Genomic DNA, 16,346 nt, shown 5'->3' on the forward strand with positions numbered 1-16,346 from the left:
AAACTAATAAACTATAAGCCAGTTGTTGTGGTTTACAATTAGAAGCTGGGAATTTTTCTTACAGACCAGAATCCACTCTCACATTGGAAAGGACAGGAAAGGTTATAATTAGAGTCCCACATCACATATTCCATTACATCAAGTCCTCCAAAAATCTTTCAGAATGCTCTGAATTGCCTGAGTAGATCATTTTGTCACACTTATTACATAATGCTCCTACCCTTAAAGTAGGACTTGCATTGGACTTTATTTTTGAGTGGTCAAATAATTGTTTCTGTTCGTATGTAGTTTACCTTACCAAAAAAATGAAATCCCAGCTTCTGTGAAAGCTTAGCAAGAATTAAGTTCAATATTTGATTCAGATTATTAAGTAAACACAGGCGTTTATACAAGGATATCATTGTAGTCATCAGCACACTAACCATAATTCTTCCTTAAAATTCAGATGCAAATTCAATGAAAATCAGGCTCCTTTTTGTGATGGCACAGCGAGCAGTTTCAGGCAGCAGGCCATGCAGTCGCTAGACAGAGGACTGAGTCATTCCCACTCCATTGGAGAGATGTTATGGAGCTTCACAAGTGTCCTGAACTGAACAGCATTTTGGGTCTGACTGCATTAGCAGCGAGCCTTGACCTTTAACTCTTAGTCCTCTGTCTAGTAAGCAGCAACGTCTGAATGCAGGCAAGTTAATTATTTGCATAATGGGAATATTTAACCGATTTTCACTCTACATTCTGCTTGGAATTTATCTTTTTTTTTTTTTTTTTTAGGACTGCTTAACACAAGTTTCTGATACTGTTAAAAAAAGTCACTTGGAAGTGTGTTAAATACACAGTTTTTTAGTTGCACATTCTACTTACAGAAAACTGTGGTACTGTTGTAAAAGGATCGAAAAAAGGATTAGATGTATCAGCAGGGAATGTCTTTATCTTTAAAAAAGATAAAGAAAAAGATGTTACTTTCAGAGCATAAAAAATGGAAAAGAAAAAAAAAAAGCAGCAAAGCATTGCAACTATAGTGACATATCCAACAAATTAGAGCAGTTCAGCAGCCCTTGGACCAGACCAAAAAGACCCCTCCAAAAATGCACACAGAAACCTGATGATGAATAGTCAAAGCATAAATATGAAAACCTAATAGACTGATTTTTACCACGTAATTAAATCTGTTGTGCAGGTTCTGAGCTGATTGCATACAATATACCTTCCAATTCTGTAAACAGTCACTGGATCATTACCTGCTTCCTTCAGCGAGCACTGCATTTAAAAATATGCAATATGAAGTGCAGAAGCATTTTTTTACAGTGCAGAAACTTCAGTTGAAGAGCTTTACATATGCTTTACATATATGCTTTACATATTTTACTCCTCCACATTTTCAGTTACACAGTTGTTGCCCAAGACAAATAATCATATAAGATGGGATCAAAAGATAACTCCATGCAAAAAAAAAAGATCTGCATGGACAACTGTTTGTTTCAGGCAGCTGCTGGGACCTGGCTGTCTGCCTGTGTCAAGTGCTGGGCTGTGCTCAAGGATGAACTCAGGAGGTTTTCATCACAGGACTTGCAGTGGACAGGTTAGAGACCAGCACATCCCTGCACGGAGAAGGCTCAGCCCAGAGCATATTGTCACTGCCCCAGGCCCTGCTGGAAGTCACTTCTGCCCTGAAAATTATTTCAAACGTTAATGGAAATTAAAGAAATATTCAAAGCAGCAACAGCCTCTGCCCTGCTCCATTGCAAGTGATGCTTCTCATGATTTTCCTCTTTGGAATGCAGGCATTATTCATTCCTTCAAAGGGAGGACAAAATATCAAATGCAGGTTTTGAACAGCTCTTCATGCTTTCCATTTGGAAAAACACATTTTTCAGTGTACAGGTGTGTTTTTCACTTTATTAAAGAAATTGCTGTGCATTCGTTATGCATGTTTTCAAGCATAATTTGCTAACTACAGCTATGTAACTGCTGTTGAATAATCAAGAAAGCTACCCTGAACACCCTAAGCCCTTGTAAGCCAAAGCAAAACCTGAAATTATGACGTCAAATATAATTAAGTAAATATATAGTGTTTATTTTGCAAATAAAATAACAGAAACATATTTGGCTTATAAGGATGCCAAGGGAAATTAACAGCCATCTGTAGGCCTGCTTCTGCGAACACGTGGCATTAGTCTTGGCATTAATCGTTGGGCTTCTTAAATACGAGGAGTATAGATGGCAAAAATATAGCTCAGCATTTAAACACCTTTTTTAACAGAATAGAGGTGGCTATAAGTCAATCATACAGGTGCAAGCAAACAGCTGTGCAAGGGATAAATTCATTTAGATCATAATTTTCTATGCAAACACTTTAAAGAAAGTTTCACACTTTTTAATAGATGTATATTTCTATTAGCAAAGTGTATGTATATTATACTGCTGGTTGAATCTACTCATCACACTGAAGCAATAGCTCCTTGCAAGTACAAACAGTACAAAACACAAGCATGCTCCATTGTAAATCCCATCTTTTAACCAAAGGCAAAGCAACACCGGGATGGGAAGTTGGTTACTCATACGCAGTTTGAGTCTGATATACTACAGCCAAACTTTTTTCTCATTTTGTAGATTGGGCTCGTTAAGGAAATGAAGTGCAGTTACTGAATATAGAAAAGAAAAACGACGCAGAACAATTTTTGGGCCCCCTGGGATTTGGCATATTTCAGGACACCAGCCGGCCCTGGCTGCACGCCGAGGCATGCAGTGGTGCACAGCACCCTCTTGCAAAATCAGCGCTGTGACCCGTGCGTGTGGCTGAGGCCAGCCTGCCTATCAAAACCCAGCAAAAAGCAGTTAATCTGGCTTACATATCAGCATGAGTTCCTCTCTAGGGGAGCTGTGTTTATTTAATCTCAGGAACAAGGCAATCCCAACAAATGAAGGGCTCTGTGGGCTCTAAACCCACCGATTTCCGGCATTTGAATGAAACTGAAAACAGAAATTAAGGAACAGAGGGGGGAACAAAGCACACTTGTATTCAATTTAAGAGTGAGAAACAGAAACCACCCTGCTCAGCCTTTAGGATTTAGTCTTTCTTTTTCTTTTTTCCTTCTGAGAAGAGGCCGGTGCTGCTCAGATGGCACAATGGAGTTTGTTGGTTTGCCTGGGCCTTGGCCTGGGCCTGGTTGGCCCTGGCCTGGGCCTTGATAAGAGCATTACTGCTATCTGCTCAGCACCGGTGAGAGGTCCTTACCTGTTCATAGCCTGGTTCTTTTCAGGAAGAAACAGGTACAACATCCTAATCCACGTAATTGCAGAAAGAAATCCATATATTCAAAAACACTTTTCAGACTGAGGCTAAGGTAGGACGGTGAGACAGCAAGGGAAAGCACCAGTTAGGCAACTGGCTTATGTAAAATTGCATTTGGAAACCTCAAAGACCACTTCAGCCATGAACATGCCTTGGCCTCCTTGGCCTGCGTGTCCACCCTGGCCAGCAGTGTTGTGAGGCGAGCAGCAGCCAGCAGCACCCGCGAGCAGGAAGAAAACTCTGCCTGTTCCTGCCCCACCACACAAGGACAGTGGTGCTGGGTGTGAGTGTCTTCCTGACCCTTGCTTTGCGGATGAATTTATTGCATGGTGTCAAAATTCAGAGTAGCTCAGAAAGCAAAACTATTCCCTGACCAGAATGGGAGGCCAAGGCCAAAATGTTGCCACCTGAAGGCTGAGAATGGAAGAACAGATCCATCTTCACCATCTACCACAAACCTGCAGTTTCTCCATCTTTGGAGACCTTCAGGAGCTTTGAGGCTTCACCTGGGACTGGAAATGCAAGGGGACGAGGGAGAGGGAAGAGGAGGTGGGCAGCTCCGTGTGTAGGACAGTCTCACGCGGCTGAACCATAGCTGCTCAGACTAGCAAAACACAGTAGCTGCTAGTGGATTGTCAACTGATGGGCTGCTGAGGTATGCTGTCTGCTTTGGTATAAAACAAACCAAGAGAAAACAGCTTTAAAGCACACAACTGGGCACAAAAATCCTCGTGCTGGCAGATGGAGTGGCAATAGTGTCCACACTGCAGAGTTGTGCTGTGCATTCCAGCAGCATCTCGCGTGCTGAGGGCTTGTTTCACAACCTCAAATGCCTCTAGCTTAAAAGGTCAGGGTGCACTACCATAGCAGAATTATTTTGTACAAGTGTCTCCTGGTCTAGAATATTTGGCTTGGCAAGTTGAGAATTTACTAAGCCTAAAAGAACACTTGGCTGTTAAAGAAAGAAAGAAGGAAAGAAAGGAGGAAAGAAAAAAGGAAGGAAGGAAGGAAGGAAGGAAGGAAGGAAGGAAGGAAGGAAGGAAGGAAGGAAGGAAGGAAGGAAGGAAGGAAGGAAGGAAGGAAGGAAGGAAGGAAGGAAGGAAGGAAGGAAGGAAGGAAGGAAGGAAGGAAGGAAGGAAGGAAGGAAGGAAGGAAGGAAGGAAGGAAGGAAGGAAGGAAGGAAGGAAGGAAGGAAGGAAGGAAGGAAGGAAGGAAGGAAGGAAGGAAGGAAGGAAGGAAGGAAGGAAGGAAAGGAGGAAGGAAGGAAAGGAGGAAAGAAAAAAGGAAGGAAGGAAGGAAGGAAGGAAGGAAGGAAGGAAGGGAGGGAGGGAGGGAGGGAGGGAGGGAGGGAGGGAGGGAGGGAGGGAGGGAGGGAAGAAGGAGAAAAGTTACATAAAAATTATCTGTGGATAATTTTCTGCTAGTACTCAAAAATTCTTGTTGCACTATCAGCCATCTGTGGGGCTGACACATTTTGGAGGTATCTGTCACAACCAGAAAGAATTAACAGCACTAATTTTCCTTGATATTTATACTGCAGGGAAGAATGAAGGAGGGTGGAGGAAGAAAAGGAACAACATAATAAGAACTTTCTCCTTTTCATTTGTGCAAAAACCTTCTGGGCAGAGTTTAAAATCTCAGTAAAAACACTTGTACATATTTTAAATGGGTTAGAAGAAAAAAAAAAGAAATGTTCTCATAAAAGCAGACTGAACTTGGAGGGACAAAGAAAGAGTATTCCCACCTGAGATGAAAACAGCAGGAGAGTTGTGGAAAATGAGTTAGTAGTTGGAATGTGTTAATTGAAATAAAATGAGCTATTTCTGGTATTTCTATCAGAGGGGAATATTATAAATGTCCTTGCTGTTACAAAAAAAATGACACTTTGGGGAACAGTGGGCTTAATTTGGGTATGTTCTTCTACATTTAGAGTACCCAGTGTATCCACTGCCCTGCCACAACACCTTCTCCTTCTGCAAGGATCTGATAACCTGTTGTGCTGTTGACAGGCAAACGTTGTTCTTCACTGCACTTGGCTTCACCCCCATCCCATTCACCTTGACCAGAGGCCTTACAATATGCTGGAGAAGCTGTGTGCTGTCAGTGGGGTTGCACCATCACTTTGTATGCTGGCCAGACACGAGACAAACTTTAGGGCAAACACTTCACTAAGTTCCTGTGCCTTGGAGCAGAAGCAGAGCTGCTAACACCTGAAATGGTGCCATAAACACGTCTCTCAGTATACACATACAGCCAGAGGAATATTCAGTGGTGCTTTATTTAAAAATGCAGGCTATAAGTTAAATACCATCACATCTGTACAGCACAGAGATGAGATTCATTTCTACTTGTCAAACTAGAAAAAATCAGCAGCTGAAACTCCTGGAGTAAATTGCATTAGCATTTCCCAGTCCTGATGAGTGATACGACTTAAAAACCACAAGTTATCTATTAGACCCACTTTCCAAAAACAGTGATAGGATTCTGAACCCTGCAATTGTTCAGTAAAGCTCCATTTCCGCTGTCATATCATTTCAGTGGCAATTTCCATAATGAGGTGGAAAATGTGAAAACAAATATTTTCCGGTATTTTTCACCATGCAATACCCTCATGGCCAAACAAATCATTTTGAGTGGAAGTAGTTCCTGGCTCCGATGACCACTCATGTAATGTTGACCCCAGCTCATTCCCTTTTTGTGTGTGGCAACAAACATGACATGAAGGTAGACATGCATAGTGGCTGCCTGGGTGCACAAGTTAAAAATCAAACTAAACTATAAACCTGTGACAGGATGGAGATGTAAACCAGCAATTCCACTGACTAATCACTCTTGGAAAAGGCTGTGTGAACTAAATGCCCTGATGAACCAAACTTGGTGTGAAACCCATACACGCTGCATCCCAGACCACCTTCTTCTCAAGGAACGCAGGACGCTTTCTGCTTGTTGAAGTGATATCCAGGTGTCAGTGTCAGCAGATGGATTTAATTCACACATATTAAAGAGGGGCAGTTTTGCAGAAGTGTGTCATTGAAAATGCCCTAAGGCACCAAACGTGAGGTTTCTGAAGAGGATGGGTTTCTGTTCTCTGCCAATCCAGGAAAACACTCCGTGTTCATAAATCTCCCTGCCTACTGTTGTTCCCTCTGTGGAGATGTCTCCCTCCCAGCTCCACCTGGTCTTCAGGTCTCCCTTGCTCATCTTGCAAGTAACTGGCAGAGGCTGGAGTTCAAGGAACTGCTTCAAACAACATTCATTGACACCTAAAAACCAAACTAAGTGAATCCAGCTGTTTAACTCAACTGACCTACCAGCTGGCCTGGGTTTCCACAGGACCAGGAGTGCAGTACTGAGCCCCCCTTCCCACAGGCACCACGTAAGTCCTTTTCGTAAACTGAGAAAGTGCCACCTAGAGAGCCACTCTCATCCCACGCTGTCTGAGCCAGGCTTGCTTGGGTCTCCCTCAGATGACGAGCGTTTTGTTCCTCTGCTTGTTTTGCAGTATGCCAGCCCTTCTCTGAGCCTTGCACGGGGCTGAATCCACCTGTCCTGGAATGTGCCAGGCAGCAGACACCACGTTCTCGATGCCTCACTGGGCCTCATGCGATACTGATAATATTTTCCTCTTCCTCAGACGCTTTCCTTCCTCTTAGAGTCACCTTACGCAACCATTCCTACCAGGGAGGTGTTGTCAGGAGGTGGCTGCATGGCTCCTTAGTTGTGCTCCAGCGATCTCTGGCTCCCAAATGGATGCTCAAGGGAGTTCATGGGAGAGATGTACATGGCTCAGCCTCTGCTGAAGCCTTGCCTTGCTGTAGCTATACCATTTCACAGGTACTTAACATACAGTAGTTTGTGGCTACAGTATAAGCCATATGATATTTACAAGCAGGTCTACGTAAAAACACAGTAGTGAAGACAAAATCCTGAATCTTCATGCCAACTTTCATACTAATTTGCAAATTGTGTTGGTGCTAACATCCCTCTTATGCTGCCCTGACAGACAGAGAACTCTGCCAATCGTTGCTCTAAGGATTGTAATTCTGAGCTGCTAGCGCAGTGATTTCAGAAGTATTGGAGCGGGGGGCAGAAATAATGTTAGTAAGTCAGCACAGCAGCTCTACAGCACTTCAGAAGGGAAGGCATGTCCTGGGTTGGCTTTACAACATAGCTTTGCCTTGAGACTGTTTTGGAGAACACATCTAATTCTTCAAAACAATACCGAGTAAGGACAATTCAGATGTGGTGAAAGCAAGACAGTGTCCACACTGTCACAGTCCTCAGGATTTTCAGTACTCCTTTGCAGCTGCTGTGAAGGTGAACAAGCTTAAGCAGAACATAATCTCAGCATGGGCTGTCAGCCTAGTCACCATCCCCTGAGGAAAATGTGGTGAGGCAAAATCATGTCACAGTCTTGATGTGTCGGCTAAAACGCATATTAAAGACTGCGGCATTTGCTTGGTCTTTGTTTAAAACACATAAATGAAACAAACAAAAAGCAGCAGGTACATTCGCTGGATGTGGTGGGTTTTCTTCTCCAACATCTCTGCAGAATAAGTTAGTTGCATTGCTTGGACAGCTAACGCAGTTACCTTTTTTGCCCCTTGGTCTTTACCAATGAAACCAACGACGCTCCAGGTGCCTAGATCACGTGCACAGCTAACAAAATCAAGTGGCATCTTCTGCAGATGGAGACTTTTGTCACAGAAGAAAGTCACTAAAGATGGATAACATGAAGAGGAGGAAATGAGTATTGTGATTACTGCCAGATGACAGTGCCCCAGGTAAGCCAAATATTTCTCAATTTGACTGCCAGCAGGAAGACTATACATGCATTTTTTACCAGATGGAAACTCACCACTAGCCACACCTGATTATTTCTAGGGATAGACAGTGACAGCTCAGCATCCAATAACTGTTGGTACACCATGCCTTATTAATACAGAGACTTCAGACCCAGGTACGTTTCGACACAGGCTGACTAATAACCACATAACATACATTCATGTTTTCAAAAGCTTCGGGATCACATTCGTCTGTTGAAAAGTTATGACATATTGACGCAAACAGTGCACTGCCTGACTTCTGTCCAACACAAAGAAATAGTTTGTCTTTCTACTGTGAACAATCTCTACTGCTATAAGAGCAAAGTTGGCTGAAAGTCCTAAAGAGTCCAGAAACTCAACCAATCATGGTCTCCTTGAATGTCAGGATAGTAAGGAATATTTTGTATTAATTTTCTGTCCTACTTTTATGGGCTATTGAGCTCTGCCAAAATCCCCAAGAGTTTATACAGTTCATTATTCTACAGGAAGAGAATAGCATAGGTAGATTAAAGTCAGTGGAGCTACGGAGCAAGTGTTAGAATGATGAGCTGGACCACTTTTTAATATATCCATCCAGGAGGACAATTGTGCTTATTTTCAGCTTCAGCATGTGATCTGTCCCAGTGACTACCACAGTATTAATCTGTGTATGTGCCTAGAAACTTTGGTGACCCCCCTTGTGGATTAGGATCTACTCAGATACATGGAGATGCTGACTCCTGCACTGTGCTGCTGTTTGCCAGTCTCACTGCTCTAAAAGTCTGCTCTAAATTGTGTCTCTATATGGAAATAAGCCATCACCACCGTAGTATGCCACCCTTTCCATATGAGTGCTGCTTCTTTAAATGTCGCAGATACAAAACTATTTGGTCCTAACACTGAGCTCAACTTGAGCGTTCAAACACAACAGCTCATTAGGCATATACATTTACGAATTCAAACACTTGCATTGTTATACTTCATGAATTCAATGCCACAAAACACATCAGATGCCTCTGTGCCTGTTGAGTCTTTTATTAAACCAATCCAGCACCAAAGTGAATGTGTTGCTCTTTTTCCCAGTTTATTTCCATCTTTTCAAAAGCAGATTGGGATGCTGCCTTAAAATCCAGTCTTCCAGTCCCAGACACTGTGCTCAGGCTTCTTCCATAGCTAAAGAGATTAGTCCCAGCCAAGGGATAATCCCAATCGATTAGGGCTATTACCACAGAGCTCACTCTCACCCATCCTTAATTACAGCAGAAATTTATCCTTCGGACTGAGTGGAAAAGTACAGAGCTCTTCTGTTTGGGCCAGGAATGATGGCAGTTTGAACGCCAGAAGGCTGCTGTACCGTCTGAGTGGAGCTCTGCTTCCCTGCAAGTTGTTTGTTGGGCTGAGAATGCAGGGGATCCATTATTAAAGACATCTCTTTGAAAGCGACTGAAGAAGATTATAATGCTGCAGTGGACCGGAAAGGAAGAAGGAAATAGGAGAGAGGCCAAATTATGACAGTCCTGTCCCTGGAGGTCTGTTTGTGGCACTAACTCAGGGGAAGAAACACACTGTGAATAAGTGTCACAAGCAGATCCTGGTCCCCAGGCAGGGATTCCTGCCCGTCCCAGCAGGAGCTTGCAGGTGAGCCAAATGGGGAGCTGGGGGTTTCCTGCGAGGTGCATTTCCAGCACTGCTGCCTCCAAGGCCCTTTCCCAGCACCACGTTGTGATGGGGGCCAAGGCGCACAGAGGTCTGGCAACCTCTGCTGATGTTACGGTCCCTGGGAGAATTGTGGTTAACTCATTTGATTCAGAAAAACCTTGAAGCCTTTCTAAATTGTAAGAGGAGGAGAGGCTGGTCCTGTCAACCCCAAAATAGGGGAGTAATGAGGGGGCTGATGGTTACCTTTCTGACCTTCTCCCCAAGAGCCTTGGGATAGCAGAAGTCTAAGACCTGGGATATTCTGTTTTCTTGGGGACGTTGTTTTTATTTATTTATTTATTAACTTCTTTTTTTTTTCTTGCTTTAGGAGTGTGATGTCCATGAGTTTGGGAACTAGCTGTTCGTGGTGCAGGAATATGCCCAATTCAGCCATACTGTAGATGGGAAGGAAAGCCTTAACCTGCACTGCCTAAATGCCTATGCTCTTGGTGAGGGTGAAAGCACATTTTCCCCAATCCTTTTTTTTTTTTTTTTCAAAACCATAGCAACAAGACAGGAGGGATCTGAAGGGCAAAACTGCTTTAGAGGCACACGCAAACGTGTGGCTTTGCTGATCACAGACACTTTGAAAAGACCGAGCTTTGTCTGAAGTCTGGGCAGCTCAGCCACTGACGCAAACACATGGGCTCTAGAGCTGGATGTGAGCTCTTGAGCTTCACGGTTATTGGTCTTGACAGTTTGCTTGATTCAGATGCAGCACAAGGTGAGTGCCAAATTGTACGCAAATTCAGGTGGTCAGAAGGCCACCGTACTTGGCACATGAATTCCCAAATCCAGCATTGCCAACAGGGCTCCCAGCAGAGCACATGCACACGCCTTGGTGTCAGTGCCAGATAGCACGGGCGCCTTCTTCATTTTATGCCATCTTGGCAGCATACAGCAGTTTGCCAAAAGTGGCCAGGTGATGTTCCAGTGCATCAGAGCACTTCAAGACTCTAGCCAATTCTTTGGCAGAGGAACAACAAATGACATGAACTTGTTAAACATGTTTTGTAGAGATTCACTTTCCTGACCTCGCTGGCTGTTCCTCCAAGAGGGGTGGGAGGTTGGTCTTGGGTTGCTGAACATGAGATGAATGTCCTGCCATAACACAAGCCATAAATACACAGTTCTTCCACAGTGATGGTTCTGTGGCCAAGTTCCAGGGAATAACTCTAAAAAGCATGCTAGTACTGCTTTCTAGTCAGCAGGCTTAAACTGCTAAGATGTAGAGGACATCTATCCGTGTACAAATTTTCTCCCTCAGTCCAAAACAGTTTAGCATTTTGTTTTTCAGTGTGATACAAGTGGTAATGAACAGAAGTGGACCCTTTCTGAGTTCAGTGGATTTCAATCCAGTTACCGTGATAGCTGACTATCTGGATTTAAGCAACTCTTGTTTTCTTTCTTCCACAATTAAATGACAATTTACTGCTATGATCCACAGTACTTGGGATGACACACAGAAACTGTGCAATTACCAGAAACATTCTGAGATTTAGGCAAACTCACATTTATCAGTTCCACTTCCCATTTATTTCTGTTATTGCCATTCCTCTGAGTTATGAGACTGTAGTACTAGGCTCTGTACAAAGGCAAAGCAAAAGATCTGCCCTGATGAAAATCTCACGTCAATGACTGGGTCTCTGTTTCATAGTTGTTTGCTGGTAGACAGTCTACAACAAATTAAATAGACAATATGTCTCAGTAGGAGACTTCCCCACTGTGGTAAATAACAGTAAAAAGCAGAGGACAGATCAATAGATGAGAGAAAGTCGTTGATCACTTAGGTCCTGCTGATGGCTCCTCAGAAGAGGCTGCTATTGGAGCTGCTTAGGAATTCTCATCAGAAAATGACCATTCACTCAAACTGAATTTGTAACAAAAGAATCAGTGCTGATTCAAATTTTTCTATACTTAAAAAATAATAATTAAAAAAGGTTTTATCTCAGTATTTTGTAAGAGTAGGTAGAGTAGGTATTAGTGCCTAATTTAGAAATGATGTTTTGTTTGGAAACACGAGTTCATTTAAATTAATTAAGGAACATTACTAGAAACTGAAACACTTCAAAACTGCTAAAATGAAAGCATTTCTAAGTGGCCTGATATTTCACTCTACCCTTCAAACCACTCTCTGATATTTGATTGAGGATGTTTTCCAAAATACAGACTTTGGAAAGAAAATGTAGACAACTAGATTTTACTTTAAGCACAGCAAAAGAAGAAAAAAAAAGAAAGAAAGAAAAGATTTCCTATCAGTTCCGATTATTTGAGTGGTAAATAAAAAGAAAGTTTACTTGCTCTTTTTGCTGTTTTTACAAGTTGAGTCACCCATCAGACAGTCAAAAAAACAGCTCAGAAAGCAGATGTTTTCATTTTCAGTTGGAGCTTGGAGGCATTCAATTGAAATTCCACAGAACAGCCAAGCAGTTAGCATCACACTTGCTATCACATTGGAAAAATGTGAATTAGAATTACACATATATCAATTCATTAGTGTGTTCGAAAGAAAACAAATACACAATAGTTACTCACTGGAGTCTAAATGCAATTGTCACTAATCACAGTGAAGAAGAGAGATTACGAACTTCACAGTCGCAGAGACAAAAGGAATGATGTACTTCTCAGGCCAAAGGAAAGGTGATAATACGTCTTTATCAAAAGACTTTGAGACATAATAGCTGCATCACTATACTTGTCTCATTGAGAGCAAGCATAAAGAGATATACCTCATTTCAAGCAGGCTTTTGCATGGAGGCTGAACATTTTTCTATTACACGGATTACTGTAGAGTGGAGAAGCGGACTCAGGCTGTACATCCAAAAGTTGATGCTCTATGTCTGAAAAGCCCTGCAATGTCAATTGTTCACTTTTACTCTTCTTAGGCAGATGTTACACCTGCTAACTGCTGCTAAGGATATGAAGTACTTTCTCTTGAAAAATAAAGCAAAAAGCTGAAATAAAAAAAAATAATGACCAAAAGTATGACTGAACTTATCAAACACGATTTACAAAATTATGCAGGCTCTAAGAGATTTGCTGAAGATGTACCTTCTCAGCTTGCAGCCGCAGGTGGATGTCAGCCAATTTAAAATCTGGTTGCTTGCATTTACCTGATCCCCTTTACTTATTCTGCTGTTCCTTTCAAGCAATAAAGAAAGCTGCTACTGTGGTGGAATGATCACGTTTTTCACGGGGAGGCAGGAGAAAGAGATTGCAGGTAGCATTTTCTTCTTTTTTTTTTTTTTTTGTGAAGCTAAAATAACCTTTATGATGCTCAAGTTTTCACGGAATCACAGAATGTTTGAAGTTGGAAGGGAACTCTGGAGGTCATCTGCCTTTGTTCATTTTATGATTTCTACAGGCATGGGGCAGGCACATGGAATGCTAGAGGACAGATATAACAGCAACTTAAAATGTACAGAAATTACTAAAAATAAATGTATGTGGCAGATTTTATCACCTCTCCAGGAAAAAAACTCCTGCCATCTTGATCCAAACTATCTTCTGACAACACATCTTTATCTGCCTTCATCTCAAGTTTTATTAGAAGTTAGCCAGTGGGTCATTCAGTATTTAAAAGCAGTGAATTAGAGTAGGCTCAGCACAGCATCACACGCCTGCACCTTTTTCCACTTAACACCTTCCCTTCTTTTTGGTACCTTTTCTTGCTCATGTACACATCCTATCCAATTTATCACAGTGTCCACTGGTGCATAGTCAGCAGTGGATTTCACCTTCTGGATATTTATTTTTATGCAGAATTCACTTTCATTTAGTTAAAGAAATAGGGAAGTGTTGAATCATCTGTCATACGTTTACAGAGAGCACCAAGTTGTTCTGTTGAGCATAAGGGGCTAAAGGGAAAATAAACATTCATCGAGCCAATGAATTTACATTCCTTAAACTAAGGGCAAAATAAAAGTAAATCTAAATGCTCACAGTTCATCTTTTAGCAATCTCTCGTTCTGCTTCTCGACTAAGTCAATGTGCCCTTCTCTAATGGGCAAATGGGAACAAATTCCCAAACAGTTGGGAAGCAGTCAAAGCATTTTGTATTTTTTAGAGAATGTTAAACTAAGATCCAGCAGGCAGTCTCTGAGTCTGACTGCATTCCCAGACTCTCAGTTATCTTGCATGCTAGTAATTCAATAGACTGCTTATGAGACTGGCATCCACCAGTAAAGCCCCATGCTCAAACTACGTGCAGAGATACATATTAGTTGCAAATCCTATTTATAGCGCTCTATCCATGCAGACTATCAGAAGCAGTTATCAGGGAAACATCCAGTCCAAAATGCATTCAGCCATTATTTTGGCTGCTTAAGTGCCGTGATTGCTTCTAAATGTGCTAAGTCCCCTCTCTAGTTATCAGCATGCTTTATATAACCTAAATGATGCTCAGGTAATTTGCGTTTGCTTGAATCAGACACTGTGCTCCCAGGAGCCTGGCACTGCACACAGCACTGAGTACTTCCCCTCTGCAATCCCCCATCAAACGTCTCATACTCGATTTGACTGAGCAGTACAGTGCACCCCGTTGAATTGCGTTCTTATCTGGTTGAACATGCAGTGCCCCTTTCTTTAGCAGAAAAAAAGGCTCTTTGCAATATCAGTATTTCAATTTTAAGTATTCATTGGGTTCCTATGGAACTAGATTTATTGCTTGTTGCTACAAGCTTTTTGTATAAAAATTGTTTGCTTTAGTAATTGCTGCTCTTCACTATTTCTTCATTTAATATGCAGTTAATATTTTGCAGTTAATTTGAAACTGGGAATAAATGTACATTTAACATGTTGCTTCTTGCTTTGGGTTCTTATGTGTACATGTATCTGTAAATTTAACAGACAAACCACTCCTTTGTGCACATTGTTTTGCTAATAATTGGCTATTGCATGTAAGCTACCCTATCTGAATGTGCAAATATTGTAATTGAAGAGTCTGGCTCAGAAAATAGCATTTTTGAACTCACTCCTTTGATTCCAGTCATATTTATTGCTTCCAATTAATCTTGTAATGAATCTTTTTTTTTTTTCTTTTTAAATGAAGATATAAAAGTAGAAAGCTTCTGGTTTTGAAATATATCACACAGCCTACCTAAGTTTTGAGAAGACCTATTTTATCTTCAGTATGTAGTTCACAGTAAGTAAAGCATTTATAAATTTGTCTCTGACTAAGATGTTTTACAGACCCCTGGGGATGGAGAGATACTTGATCTATATTTTCAGCCACTTGTAGTAGTTACATGCTAGATAATGCTCTTATAAAATATTGCATTATAGACACTTTTCTTTAGAAATCAATGCTAAAAGGACTGATTGTGGAGCTATTTAAAAGTTTGATGTGTTTACCTGCCTTCCATTGAAATATTGCTTTGCATATGAGGTGAAAAGTTACTGAAAATGAAGCCAAGAAATACTGAACTCATTTCACATTCCATTGTTCTTTGGCTTATTGCAACCTTGCAAAATTGTCATAAAAACTTAGCAACTAAAAATCCAGTCAGCTCTTCTTTATCAATATAATAAATGTTAATGAGGAGTGAAATTATATTATTTACTTATCCTCCTCTACTTGCTGCCATTTACTCACTATAACTATCTGCAGAGAATTTGCAAGGATGTTATACTGCCCCCATCAAGTTACTAATAATTCTCACAATCTTACCTAGAGATGACTGCCTTTTGACCTGGTTGCTTCATTTTATTTCCAAAAATGTAGGTGCTAATGCATCAAATTCTGTATTCTTTCAAACTTAGTGTGATCACTTTCAATGAACAGGAGTGCTTACACCAGTAATGCCACTACTGAAATAAACTATTTGTTTTCAATTCAACTTAAGTAAAAATATCTAGGTTTACACTGATGGCCATTATTTTTCATTTTTAAACTATCACGCCAATAATTTGTACCTCTTAAATGCTGTATCTCAAGTTTTGAAAAAGCAAATAATTGTCTGCTTACTCTTCTCCACCAATAGATGGCAGGTGATGCTCTAGAAATTTCTCCAATGGATACAGCATGAAATAAGAACATACAGAGTTTGCAAGTATACCGCTAGTTGTAAATCAATGCTCTCTGATACCTTTTGAGATGTTATCACGGTTAAGTCCTAACCCATCCACCTTGTATTATAAACCATAGCCAAAGTTTAGAAATAAGTACATTTTATATAGGACTGTTCATTCCTATTTATTTTGTCCTATTCCGTTAGGTCAAACAGAAGTTTTCACACATTGTCTTTCTGTCTTGGTTGGGAAGGTACTTGTCAGCACCGTGTAGCAGCTGCCACATTCATTCAGGGTCTTGGGACTGAGCTTTCTGTAATCAAACAAGAAAGCTCTGCATTCATACCCATGTCACAGATCATGCTGGCTGTAAGCTGGAACAGAATAGCTGCAAGCTTAAGCTTTGATTTCCAGTTCCATAAAAGCTAGAAAGATGAGAGAGATGCAGTCTGATAGCACAGCCTACTACAACGCTAAGTAGGCAGAGACTACCACAATACTAAGACTAGTTTTAAAAAAACAGAGTAAGGATGCTTCTAATA

General features: G+C 41.2%; 1 protein-coding gene across 5 annotated transcripts in view; it reads right to left on the reverse strand.

Annotated features, from left to right (window-relative positions):
- Nucleotides 1–16,346, reverse strand: part of EPB41L4B (erythrocyte membrane protein band 4.1 like 4B) — a gene marked incomplete at its 5' end in the record, with an annotated part of 174,932 nt that overhangs the window by 9,617 nt on the left and 148,969 nt on the right. For all 5 annotated transcript variants that reach the window (XM_080577989.1, XM_080577990.1, XM_080577993.1 and 2 more), the window contains one exon: nucleotides 862–930. In XM_080577989.1, the coding sequence (XP_080434115.1) occupies nucleotides 862–930 (69 nt within the window). The remainder of the gene's footprint in view (nucleotides 1–861; nucleotides 931–16,346) is intronic.

This window comes from Anser brachyrhynchus, assembly GCF_964034855.1.
Source record: "Anser brachyrhynchus genome assembly, chromosome: 2".
NCBI classification, from domain to species: domain Eukaryota; kingdom Metazoa; phylum Chordata; class Aves; order Anseriformes; family Anatidae; genus Anser; species Anser brachyrhynchus.